The sequence below is a fragment of the Rhododendron vialii genome, chromosome 11a (genome assembly GCF_030253575.1).
Source record: "Rhododendron vialii isolate Sample 1 chromosome 11a, ASM3025357v1".
Classification (NCBI taxonomy): Eukaryota; Viridiplantae; Streptophyta; class Magnoliopsida; order Ericales; family Ericaceae; genus Rhododendron; species Rhododendron vialii.
In genome coordinates this window covers 34,367,826-34,380,699 of record NC_080567.1, presented here as the reverse complement: position 1 = coordinate 34,380,699, position 12,874 = coordinate 34,367,826, and the positions used below count along the sequence as shown (strand labels likewise).

Genomic DNA, 12,874 nt, shown 5'->3' with positions numbered 1-12,874 from the left:
GAACCTGATTATGCAGCTTGCTTACTGCCCTAATTACAAAATCATACAAGGAATTAGTGGACCCAAAAGGTATGACTTCGAACCCTATAAATACCACAAAATTAACGCAAGTATTTTTTAGAACTCACAAATTTCCCAAACCTTTCATTTTCTTCTCCCTCTCTTCCCTTGTTGGGGTTATATATATATAGTCGTATCGTATGGCGCTAGTCCTGGACCAAGCCCGGACTCGGGCCCAGGACCAGGACCGGGACCAAGACAACGACAACGACAAGGACGACAAGGACAAATACAAAGACAAAGGCAAGGCGCCTCAAATCCCAGACCAAGGCAGTGCGCCTCAAGACCAAGCCAGGGCACCTCAAGTTCCCGACCAAGACCAAGGCGAGGCACCTCAAGACAAAGATAAGGCGCCTCAAGTCCCAGACCAAGACCAAGACCAAGACAGGGTGCCTCAAGACCAAGCCAGGACGCCTCAAGTCCCAAGCCAGGCGGCGCCTCAAGTTCCAGACCAAGACCAAAACGCTATGCCAAGGAGGAATAAGGGTCGCCAAAAGATTGATCACCTGACCAAAATGAAAAATGAGAGTAACCTCCAAGTAACCTTTTCGAAACGTCGGTCCGGCCTGTTCAAGAAGGCCAGTGAGTTAGCCATCCTTTGTGGTGTCGAGCTGGCGTTGATCGTCTTTTCTCCTGGCAACAAGGCGTTCTCCTTCGGCCACCCTAGCGTGGACGAGATCGTCGACAGGTTCCTGACTCGGGCCCTTCCCCCGTCTGACGCAACCAACAACATCATGATAGCGCAGCGGAATGACAATGTCCGTCAACTCAATAGCCAAATGACCAACTTGCAGGCTGTGTTTGAAGCCGAGAGGCAGAAGAAGGCCGCGCTCGACCACGCTAGCGCCGTGAGTCTGACCCAGCACCCGTGGGAGGCTCCTTTCGATGAGCTGAGCCATGATGTGCTTGTGGCGTTGAAGGGTGCCATGTTGAATCTCCAGTCTAACCTGGCAAAGCATGTGGAAATGCGAATGCAACAGGAACAACAAAATCCTTTGGCTTTTCAGTCGGGGGCGAGTTCTTCTGGAGGCGGAGGCGGAGGCGGTGGTGGTGGCGGAGGCGGGGGAGGTGCAGGTGCTTGTACTTCATGATTATTATTTCTTCCCTATTTTTCCATTTTTAATTACATACATGAACGTATATTGTAGGCATATGAGAAGTACCACACTTGTGTTAAATATTTGAATTTATTCAATTCCTGAATTATTTTTTCCATGTCACGCAGGGCCAAGTTCTTTTGGAGGCGGAGGTCGAGGTATTTTTGCTTCATGATTATCAATTCTTCACTCTTTAATTTGCAATTTTTAATTACATACATGAATATTTGAATGCAGATAATTACTAAAATCTCCCTATTTATCGCAGGTTCGAGTTCTTTTGGAGGAGGTGGTGCTGCTGGAGGTGCTTGTATTACATGATAATTAATTACTATTCACTTTTTAGGAAATTTCTAGTTAATTAGACATGCATGAATCACAACATGCACGTATATATTTTAGGTTTACTACAAAGTAGTTCTATTCTACTTTCGTCTTCAAAAATTTAAATTCACGTACGTAACACTACAAATTTTTTCATTTTCTCGCAGCGTCCGGTTCCTTCGGAGGAGGTGGTAACAATGTTTTTCCATCTTTTCCCCCTGGTCCAAGTTCTATGGGAGAAGGTGGCAGTGGTTTTTCGCAGTTTGTCGATGGGTCGACTTCTCACGGAGGTGTTGGTGGCGGTGTTGATCCAGCATTTTCAACAGGGCTGAATTATTTTGTAGGTGGTGTTGGTGGTGCTTTGCCGTTCTCTTCAGGACCGATGTTTTCGGCAGGTTCGAGTTCTGGAGGTGGCGGTGCTTTGCCATTTCCTGCATGGTCCTATTCTGCTGGAAGTAGCAGTAGTAGTGGTGCTGGTGCTTTGCCATTTCCTACATGGTCCAGTTCCGTTGGAGGCGGCAGCAGCAGCTTCAGTGGTGCTTTGCCACCATTTCCTGGCGAATCAAGTTCATTTCCTCCGGGGACGAGTTCTTTTGGACAAGGTGGTGCTTTGCCATTTCCTCCGGTACCGAGTTCTTTTGGAAGCGGTGGTGCTTTGCCATTTCCTCCGGGACCGAGTTCTTTTGGAAGCGGTGGTGCTTTGCCATTTCCTCCGAGACCAAGTTCTTTTGGCCTTGGCCGTGGCAGGGGCCGGGGCCGGGGCAGGGGCAGGGGCCGTGGCCGTGCTGGTATTAGGCTGAGTCCATCCGGCCGTAGCCGTGGCCGTGCTTTGCAAAGAGGGCCGAGTTCATCTGACCGTGGAAGTGATGGTGATTTGCATATAGGGCCGAGTCCATCCGGCCGTGGTGGCGCTTTGCAAATAGGGCCGAGTCCATCCGGCCATGGTGGTGGTGGTGTTTTGCACATAGGGCCGAGTCCATCCGGCCAAGGCGGTGGTGGTGCTTTGCATGTAGAGCCGAATCCATCTGGCCGTGGCCGTGGACGTGGGCGACCACCTGGGCCTAGCCGTGGCCGTGGTCGTGGGTCTAACCGTGGCACTGGTCGCGGGTCTCAGTGATTATCTAAGTTGCGCTGATTTATTAGCGGTAGTTTCCTTATACACAGCTTTTGTTTTTGTTTTTTTGCTCAGCAGCACAGCTTTTGTTTTTTCGTGGACAACCTAGATGTCGATCGCATGAAGCAATAGACTCTTATCGTTTCTTTTTGGTCGTATTCCCGTCGTGTCATTTCGTAATTTGTTTCTTTCCTGTTGTTATTTGATCATTCATTCCAAATACAAGATTTTTGGAAGTAATTCTAAGTGAACCGATTAGAAATCCCGTGAAAGTAAAGATATTATATGTATATGTATCCGAATTTGTTTTTCGTCATTCGTTACTTTTAATTCGTTTGTCGTATTGTTGTTATTTCTTCATTTCGATTCTTCTACTATTAACTTGAGTAACCGATATAATAGATCAATTATAGAGATAGGGAACAACAACATCATCATCAAAGAAAGTACATCCAAACTAGATTGGCATATACGTACCGCCCGACTAAACGTTCTAGATAGTTCAGATTATCGCAGGTGGAGGCGTTAATTTGTCCTCTCTTTTCCTTTTTTCCACTCTCATTTTTCTCTTCTTAAAAGAAAACAGAAATTAAAATTACCTTGTTACCCTCGTTATCATTAATTTTCTTACTTACAGTTAGAAATGAAAAATCCTTTGAAATCTGTCTAGAAGTCTGCTTATAATTTTCTCATCACCTGTGAGACTCGAACCGTTTTAACATACCGCATTAAATTCTTCCAGCTCATAACCTAGTTATATTACCAAAATACATGAGATTTTGAAAAATCTCCAAAGATAGTTACGAATTAAATTTACCCAGATTTATAAAATCTATTCTTACTCAGCATAATAGGTAAATGATTAATAAATATTTTGGCCTGGAAAGCAAGGAGAAACCCCTATAAATAGTCCTCCATTTTTCAAAGGACACACACCTCCTTGGAACCACTCTTGCTTGGTAGGAGATTTTATTTATTTTTCCATGGATAAGAAAAATATACATTTGGATGGCCGAAAAGTTATGTTGGTGATAGTAAAGAATGCGAGTAAATCACAATTAACTTTCCTGAAACGCCGATTTGGTGTTCCCAGAGAGCATGACATCGGCCTTTGCAACCAGGCCGGAGAGCAAAATCACATTGATGAGCTAAAGAAGAAGATCGCGGCGATGACAAGTGCGGTGGAAATTGAAAGGAAGAGATGTCAAGAAAGTCAGGAATCAATGGAGGCCGACAACAAGAAGTATTCCTTGTTGACAGTTCCGCCTGAGGAGCTTAGCGTGGGACAGCTTGAGGAGTCGATACAATTGCTGGTGGAGATGAGGGAGAAAGTGGAGAACAGATTGGATCAGATCGAGAAGAAGCTGGCCGTGCCAAATCGTTCTCCATTTGATCATCACGGGGCGGGTCCAAGCTCCTGAGTTTCTCGGATCGGATAGATGGAATTAAAAGCATCTCTCCTCTCCCCATTTAATTCGCGTTTTGTCATTTATATTTTGTTGTTGTTGTTGTTTGGGTTGTTTGGTTGCGGGCTTTTGCCGCAACTCTAGCTTCATCTTTCCGTTATCGCTTTGTTTTTGTTCTAGTACTAGTAGTCACAGTCCTCAAGAGTCTTGTATTTGTGTGTATTTTTTCTCTTCTTCTGTACTTGGGATCCAGAGAGTGATGCTTGCTGTTATGATTGGAAAGACCCTAGTAATTAATAATTTGGTTTTTCATGCGCTACTACAACTCTCTAACATAATTTACGACTTACCGTTTGCATATACTTTCTCACAGAATCAGTCGAAGTGCGTATAAACTGACCAGAACATTTGAATTATAAAAAAACAAACCATGTGCTCATACTTATGATGGATGTCTTTGGAAATCGCGATGTTCTCAAGTACAGTCAAACCTGGGATTAGGTTTTTTTTTTTTTTTTTGTGGGTCTGGGCTTCGACCCTTTAGGTGTGGACTCATTTTTTTGGGTGTTTTTAGTTGGCTCCTTGTCAATTGAGGGTTTGGGTTTCAGGCCAGGCATAGGATTGTTTTTAGCTTTGTTAAGAATATGATTCATATGATGCCTATCTCCTTGTCTTATTATCTTTTTAACAACTTCAAAGATCAATGAAATTTTTTGCTGTTTAAAAAAAAAGTACAGTCAAACCCCTTGTGGTATCATAACTTTTTTAATGATGCAGAGTTATAGTGTAGATTTCTCCCTTTTAGGGCATGTACCCAAATTGATTTTAGCTAACTCATCACGATCCAATTAGAGAATTAGATTATGAATATTGTTTATCGTGACATGTTCCACCATGTCTTATACCTAATGTGATGACTAACTCCGTATGTTGCTCGGAGACGGAGCCAGGATCTCTTGTCGGATGGGCCAAACTATAGAATAATTTTGTCTTTTTTTTAGACCAAACTGCATCTATTGACAGTTTTTTGGGAATAACAGAAAAGGATTTATTAATCTTTGAAAAAATATACAAAGATTAAAAGGACCAAAGCTACAAAGACATCACCACAAAGTCAAAAAGCATAGTACGTTTCAAATAAGTTGGCACTCTCATACTCTCACAAGTCACAATCGTATGCTGCCTAGGGCCTAAGAAAAGTTGACAAGATGTCAACCAAAATACTCATCGAGAGGAAACTCAAAAGTGCAACTATTTTATGGGAATCCGTGTAAATCGTCTTACCGTTGGAATTTCCCTTAATTTCCCCATCAGATTTCTATAAAGCCAAGGTTCTGAAGATAATTAATAAATTCCGCATCTGTTCTTCCTATTCACTAATCTATCCGGAGGTTAATCTCATATTCTTAGTTTCCTTAAACAACGAAAAAAGAAATTTTATCAATCTCAAAAAAAAATTACAGAGATTAAGGAAGGAGCATCCCAACAAAAGGCATTCTTGCATCTCGACAGAGTGGGGATTGCTGAAAATACATAACAAAAGAAAGGGTCGTGTGGATTTATAGTAAAAGAAACAGAGTGGGGATTGCTGAGGACGTTTCCCTTTCTTCCAACTTTGGGAACCATGTGGATAGTAAGCAGACTAGGGGTGGATATAACATTATTGGCATGAGTTCTTCCCTCAAGGCTATTCATAAAATGGAAAGAAGATTGAGAAGGTCAAAGAGGAAGATTAAGAAGAAAAAGTTTCTAGCGGATTTTGGGGTTAAGACCGATAAATCTATGCTTAAAAATAAAATGATCTATCCCTTCTTCTTTGAGAAACTCTTTACTTTTTAAGAAAGCTCGTAAGACGATGGATTTAGGTGCTAGACTTTTGTCGAAATGCAGGCGGCCGAATTTTAGCAGAAAGGATTAACGCTCTTGATGATTTGGAGATTGATGTTGATTTGGAGGATGATGACGATCTCGGGGAAGATGCCTCCCTTTCTTTGGAGTTTTAAATGCGCAGTTCTGTTGCTTTGGTTTCTATCTTGTTCGCCTTTTGTCTCTTTTGGGGTTCGGGTGTGTTTGGAAGTATTTGGTATTATGTGTTTCGGGTGTGGGTGTAGTTTGTGTTTTAATTGTTCTATCTAGTCTTTAGTATGGGTTGCCTTTGCTGCAGTCGTTTGTGGTTTTGGTGGTTTTGGTTTGCGGGCTTGTCCCTTGTGGTGTTTTAATGATTTTAGGTTTTTTGGTTTGATTGACTTCTTGCCATCATTTGGTGTTGGTTTTCGGGTGGTTTTTTGTCAGTATGCTCAAGATCCGTTTAATCTTTGTTATTTTTCTAAAAAATTAATGAAATCTTTTTGTTGTTGCAAAAAAAAAAAAAACAGTCCGGTACCAGGCTACCAGCCAGTAGGGGTGGGCACGGGGCGGACGGGGCGGGTTCGGCCCCGACCCGACCCGACGGGTGCCACTTTTTTGGAACCCGAACCGAAGGAGGGGGGGATACCCGTCCGCGTAACCGATTTTTTTGGTCGGGTCCGGTCGGGTTTGGTCGGGTCGGGTAAGAAAAAACAGCACCCCGAGCCCCGAACCGAAAACTGATTTTTTTGGAAAATTGTACCCGTACCCGACCGAACCACATGTTCGGCCCCGCCCGAAACCCTTCGGGTCGGGTCGGGTTCGTCGGGTCTTGGTTTTTTTGCACACCCCTACCAGCCAGTATTAGAAACAAAACAGTAAACTAAGCTTGCGATGTCGGCCAAAACACTGGCTTGTACCGGCCTGAAGCGGAATGTCAGCCAGTACAACAATCCAAGTGTAGTTTTTTCTCCTTCAATAAAAATGGTTTGAATTTTAATTTGATTAAACAAAATTTGAGTCCATAATATGTTAACCATGTTAACTTGGTGTTAAAACTAAGGTTACTTACGGTATATCGAAGTATGTCAATTTGTTTTGTTTCTCTACTTCAAGTATTGCAACTATACAGTATATATTACATGTGCATAAAATATACGAGATGGATTCTTTGCAGTTGGACTACAGAGAGTCCATGCAGTCTAATTTCAGCCGTTCATCTTTGCATCAAATGATCCAAACTTTATAAAACTTTTTCCCGGGAATTTTTTTTTATAAATCTCAACTGTTAAAAACACTGTCCGACAGTTCACGTATAGACTGCAGACAAGCCTAATTCAAAACATATAATGCGGTCAATTCGAAACACTACCCAAATACACGCGGATATATATATACGGGTACGTACTATCCCAATAGAGATAAGCTCAACACGATTAACTCGTAGTATTGTGATTTTAATAAAACTAGTTCGAGACACATTGATGATTTTTCCACGTTTAGTAGTATCGTGATTTTAATTTCGCCTACCGTTTCGAAATTGAACGTGGTTTAATTTCCCAGATATTGCCAACACCACAATCATTTAAAGCAAAATCTACACACATTTATTTTAACTTTCTCCATTAATTAGGACACAGTCTCCATCGCCATTTTTTAATTAAGAGATTCCACACACTGTATTTTGCAACTTAATTTAGACAAAATACTAGTACTCCACAAAGAGCGTTTTCATTGAATTCCGTAGATATGACTTAAATCTGGAAAATTAACCACATTTATGATGTCACGTAAGCGCGGTCCCTCCAATGCGGCCCTGTTTAGAGTCCTAATTAAGGTTCCGCTTATTTATTAAAAGAATTTATGTACATTTTTTAATTCTCAACATTGTCGACTGTGCTTTTACCCTACTTGGCATCTTGTTGTCTTTTTTCGGTGGTCTTGGGTGACTTTTGCCGCCATTGTTTCGCTTAATCTTTGTAGTCGTTTAAAAAAACAAAAGAAAATGGCAGAAGACAATGGACTTTCGAAAAACCTCTATTCGTGGCCCTATGGCGTAAGTGGCTGGCTTTCGGAACTATATCCAAAAAACTGGAATAAAAAAACTTACTATAACAAGGCAAAATTCCCAATAAGGCCTATACAAACTTGGTGCATGCATAGCAATAATCAGTCAAACTCATTTCAAAAACACCCAACCAGGACAATAACCAACTCATAAGAATGTTCAATTCCGTATGTAGATTAGATAGGAAAGAAAACAAATTGTCCATAACTAGCCACTCATAAATATGCAGATTTCCAACGAATAACGGCACTTACTGGCCCGGACGTCTGAGTTATCTAAATAAAAAAAGGCGCGTACGGCCCCCCGCAAACTTGATAGTGTATTGTAACTTGCTTACAACGCTAGCTAATTTCGAAATGACTCTATAAATATCACTTGAACACAAGCAGTTTTAGAGTGCACAACTCCACCTTGTCATTCTCTTTACCCTCTCCCCCTCCCCCTCCCCCGGTGAGTTCATAGGCGCCCTAGCCCTGGAAAGAGCTATGCCAAGGAGGACTAGTAAGGGTCGCCAAAGGATTGCCATGGCCAGGATAGAAAATGAAAGCAACCTCCAAGTAACCTTTTCGAAACGTCGTTCTGGCCTTTTCAAGAAGGCCAGTGAGATAGCCATTCTTTGTGGCGTCGAGGTGGTGATCATCGTTTTTTCACCCGGCCATAAGGTCTTCTCCTTTGGCCACCCTAGTGTGGAAGAAATCACTAACAGGTTCCTGACTGGGACCCCTCCACCATCCCGCCCCACCAACCAGCTCATGGAGGCTCATCGGAACGCCTGTGCTCATGACCTCAATATCAAGCTGGCCAACATACAGGCTATGTTAGAAGTCGAGAGGCAGCGTGCAACTGTGCTTGACCATGCTATAGCTTTGAGCAGGAGCCATCGTCAATGCCAGTGGAAGGCTCCTCTTCAGGAGCTGAACTTGGATGAGCTTATGGAGTTGGAAGGTGCCATGGAAGGGCTCAAGGCTAACGTGGAAAAGCAAAGTGAAAAGTTCATGCAAGAGCACCAACAAAATCCTTCGAACTTTTCGCAGGGATTGAGTTCTTTTGGAGGTGGAGGTGCGTGTGCTTGATTCGATTAATTCTCCGTTAGTTCTTTAAAAGCACCATAATTATGTTGAATTTTTGGAGGTATGCAATTTTTAAACTTTTCCCATTTCTTGCAGGGTCAGGTTCTTTTGGAGGTGGAGGTGCTTGTATTTCCTGATGATTAATTATTTTCTCCGTTTTAGCGTTATTTAATTAATTGCATACATGAATCACACCATGCAAGTGATCAACAGTTTCTAAGAAAATGAATGAAAATGTCTAACCAATGGGTTTAATAGCAAGATTATACAAAAAGGACTCATACTTATCTTGAAATTTTTGAACATGTCGACTTCTTAAAGTTTTTTTCCATTTGGCGCAGGGACGAGTTCTTTAGGAGGAGGTGGTACTGATGTTTTCTCTTTCCCCCCTGGTCCAAGTTCTTTTGGAGAACGTGGTATTTGTGTTTCGCAATTTCTCAAAGGGTCGCGTCTTTTCCGAGGTGGTGGTGGTACTGGTGGCGCTCTGTCATTTCCGACAGGACCAAATTCTTTTGGAGCAGGTGGCAGTTCTGGTGGTGCTCTGTCATTTTCGACAGGGCCAAATTTTTCTAGAGGAGGTGGTGGCACTCCAACATTTTCGACAGGGCCGAATTCTTTTGGAGTTGGTGATGCCTTGCCATTTTCCATAGGGAAGGATTTTTCCAGAGGCGGTGGCAGTGGTGTTTTGCCATTTTCTAGGGGTTCAAGTTCTTTTGGAGGTGGTGATGGTGCTCTGCCATTTTCCACATGGCCTAGTACTTCTCTCGGAGGCATCAGTAGTATTAGTGGTACTCTGCCATTTCCTGGCGAATCAAGTTCTTCTGGACGTGGCGATGATGGCAATATCTTTCCGGTTCCTCCAGGGCCGAGTTCTTTTGGACAAGGTGGTGCTCTGTCATTTCCTTCACGACCAAGTTCTTTTGGCAGTGGCAGTGGAAGTCGCGGCGGTGCTTTTCCATTTTCTCAACAAACAAGTTCTTATGGACGTGGCGGTGATGGCGCCGGTTCTGGTGGTGGGTTTTACTGATTATCTTAGATGCATGTGTGCTGATTTATAAGCACCAATTAGTTACAAGTTCCTTTATCCACAGCTTTTGTTTTCTTTTTTTTATATGTCTCTTATGTTGGCAATCTAAAATGAAATAAAATGGTACTCTATGTTGCTTTAGATTCAGCTAATACTAGCCACATTTGTCTTTTTGTCGCTTGTTATTAGATGCTGATTACGACATTCTCTTTCTTAATTTGTTTTGTTGTTGGTGTCGTTGCTGTTATTGTTATTGTCGTTGTCGTTGTCGTTGTCATTGTCATTGTCATTTGCAGGATGTTTTTCTTGTTCATTAGCTCATCATTGTAAGTTGGATTGTGCTTTTGAATTAATTTTCCATGGATAAGGGGATGTAATGGCAACAAGCATTATAGGATAAAACATATAGGCATTTAATTTTCCATAAATAAATCTATTTTTTATAATGCCCTATCGTTTTTTTTCCTCCTAAAAGAAAAGATTAACCGTGCTATCCTCGTAACGATTAGTTTTCTTTTTAAAACTATTATGTGGAAAACCCTTTGAATTCGATCTTAATGTTTTCTTATGATTTTCTTTAAGAACATTTTATTTGTATTTTAAGTTAGTTGATGTCGCTGTTAAAAAAAAAAAAAATTGGTTAGTTGATGTCAATTGTATGAGAAGAAGAAAAAATACAAGAAGCATAGCTACTAGCGAGGAGAATTAAGGGGGTCTGATCTCCTCTGTCCTGAAAATTTCTGTGCCGAGGGGTTTTTCAGTCGTTGAATTGTGTGATTTACCCCTCGACAGAGAGATACAGAAATTTTCGACACAGAAGATCTTGTCTCAGAATTAATGCATGAAATTGTTCCACCACATAACCTAGTTGTGCTTTACACGAGATTTCGAAAATCTCCAAACATAGCTACTAATTCAATGCATACAGATTTTCACAATCTATTCTTACTCAGCAAATTTGGGTAATCATTAATTCGTAACAAATTCATTTGGGACCCAAAAGCAAGGAGAAAACCCCTATAAATACCCCCTCTCTTTATTCAAAATGACACACACCTCCTCAGAGTCTCTCTTGTTTGGTAGAAGACTTATTTTTAAGCCATGGATAAGAAAAATGTGGGCGGTCAAAACGTCAGGAGGGTGAAAATAAGAAATGCGCGCAAAATAGGACTAATCTTTTTTAGGCGACGATCTTGCGTTTCCAATCAGGCAAGAGAGCATAACCTCGATAAGCTAAACAACGAGCTTATTGCATCGAAAAATGCACTGGAAGTCGAAAAGAAGCGAGCCGAAGAGCTTCGCAAAGCGGGTGAGGCTGAAAAGAACAAGAATCCCTTGCTGAGGGTTCCCATGAAGGAACTCAGTTTGGAACAGCTTGTGGAACTGAGAGATAAAATGGTGAAGCTTAGGGAGAAGGTGAGGGAGAGAGTGGTTGGACTCAAGGAGCAGGAGGCCGCGAATCCTTCATCGTTTGATCTTGGGGAGGGTCCAAGCTCCTGATCAGTTCGTTGATGGATTGAAATAAAAGCATCCCCAATTTGTTTTTGTGTCGTTTAAATCGTTGGTCTGGCCATTTTTGGTTTTTTTTTTTTCTTGATTTTTGCTTTGTTGTTGTGGTGGTGCTTGGTTGCGGTCTTTGGCTGCAATCTAGCTTTCTTTTAATGTTTTTACATGTTCGTTGTTTTGCGAGTAGCAACCGTACTCGATCTTTTGCGTGTGCTTTCTTTTCTTTTGTTGTTGTGTTTTAGCTTGAAAGCTTTCTAGTAATAATATTGCTTTTTTAAGTACATCTTTTTTTTTTCATCGGCAAAAAAAATATTTTATTAATTTTTGAAGAAGATAACGAAGATTAAAATGATCATGGGCACAATGACAAAAGTCACCCGAGAACCACACTCAAAGGAAAGTAAGGAGCCAATCGAACAGCACCACAAGAAGCACGAAAGCAGCAAAACAACCCAACAGCCTAAAACCAAAACAACCACAAAAAAAAAAACAGCCTTGAAACTTTCAAAAAGTTCCAACTACTTGGTTTTCTATATTTCATCTTGATTATGTTAACCTATGACTATCTCATGGAAATTTTGGTTAAATGCAGTTACTCCTCGTGGTACCATAACTTCTGGTGTGATTTGCGAGCATATACATGAGATTTCGCCTTTCTAAAATTACGCATACTACTTTTATTTAACTCATGATCCATGCCGAAGACGGAATTATGGGTGGCTTATGGGGGCAGGGCCACCCCTATTTGAAAACAAAAAGCCCATAATTATCTTGTATTTTTATTTATTTTATTTTTAAACCTTTACGTTTGGCCTCCCACTGATTTTGTATGCAAAATATGACTTAATAATAAAGAGTTGTTCATGGTATAATTGGCAGAGTTGTATATGCTGTGGCCCCTAGGCATATGAAATCCTGATTATGGGCCCATATTTATAATCTGCAGTGGTCTTGGGCTTCCAATTTTTTGGGCCCATATTTTTGGGTTACAGACTGCAATTACGGCCTTTAAAGGCCTAAGCAAAACTCCTTCCCCAAGGTTTTAGGTAGCAAAAATTTCCCTTATCAAAAGGGCCCAATAAAGAGTTAATATCCCCGTCGAAAGGCCCACAGTGTAAGAGTACAAGTTGTAGAGGTTTTGCAACTTGGGGGTCTTACAAGCCGGCCCATTTGGTCATCCACCGGATGCTTAGGCCCCGTACAATATAAAGGGTCTGCAAGAGACAAACTCTAAAAGCGGAGCTGGCTTGCAAAATTTTCCGTTGCAACATTGGGTTTTAAGAAATGGGAAAATGACGGCCAAAGATGTGTTTTGATAATTAATACCCGCAAATGACATTTTCAGCATTCGCTATAG

At 41.5% G+C, this 12,874-nt stretch overlaps 2 protein-coding genes across 2 annotated transcripts; both read left to right on the top strand.

Annotated features, from left to right (window-relative positions):
* Positions 1-200: 200 nt before the first annotated feature.
* On the top strand, positions 201-2,598 carry LOC131307153 (uncharacterized). Its single transcript, XM_058333561.1, has 4 exons — positions 201-1,134; positions 1,286-1,315; positions 1,426-1,461; positions 1,649-2,598. The coding sequence occupies exons 1-4, from the start codon at positions 201-203 to the stop codon at positions 2,596-2,598; spliced, it is 1,950 nt and encodes a 649-aa protein (XP_058189544.1).
* A 5,735-nt stretch (positions 2,599-8,333) lies between these two features.
* LOC131307152 (uncharacterized) lies at positions 8,334-10,011 on the top strand. The gene is made up of 3 exons (XM_058333560.1): positions 8,334-8,973; positions 9,081-9,110; positions 9,326-10,011. Exons 1-3 carry the CDS (start codon positions 8,400-8,402, stop codon positions 10,009-10,011), a joined length of 1,290 nt encoding a protein of 429 aa, XP_058189543.1. The 5' UTR covers positions 8,334-8,399.
* Positions 10,012-12,874: the final 2,863 nt, after the last annotated feature.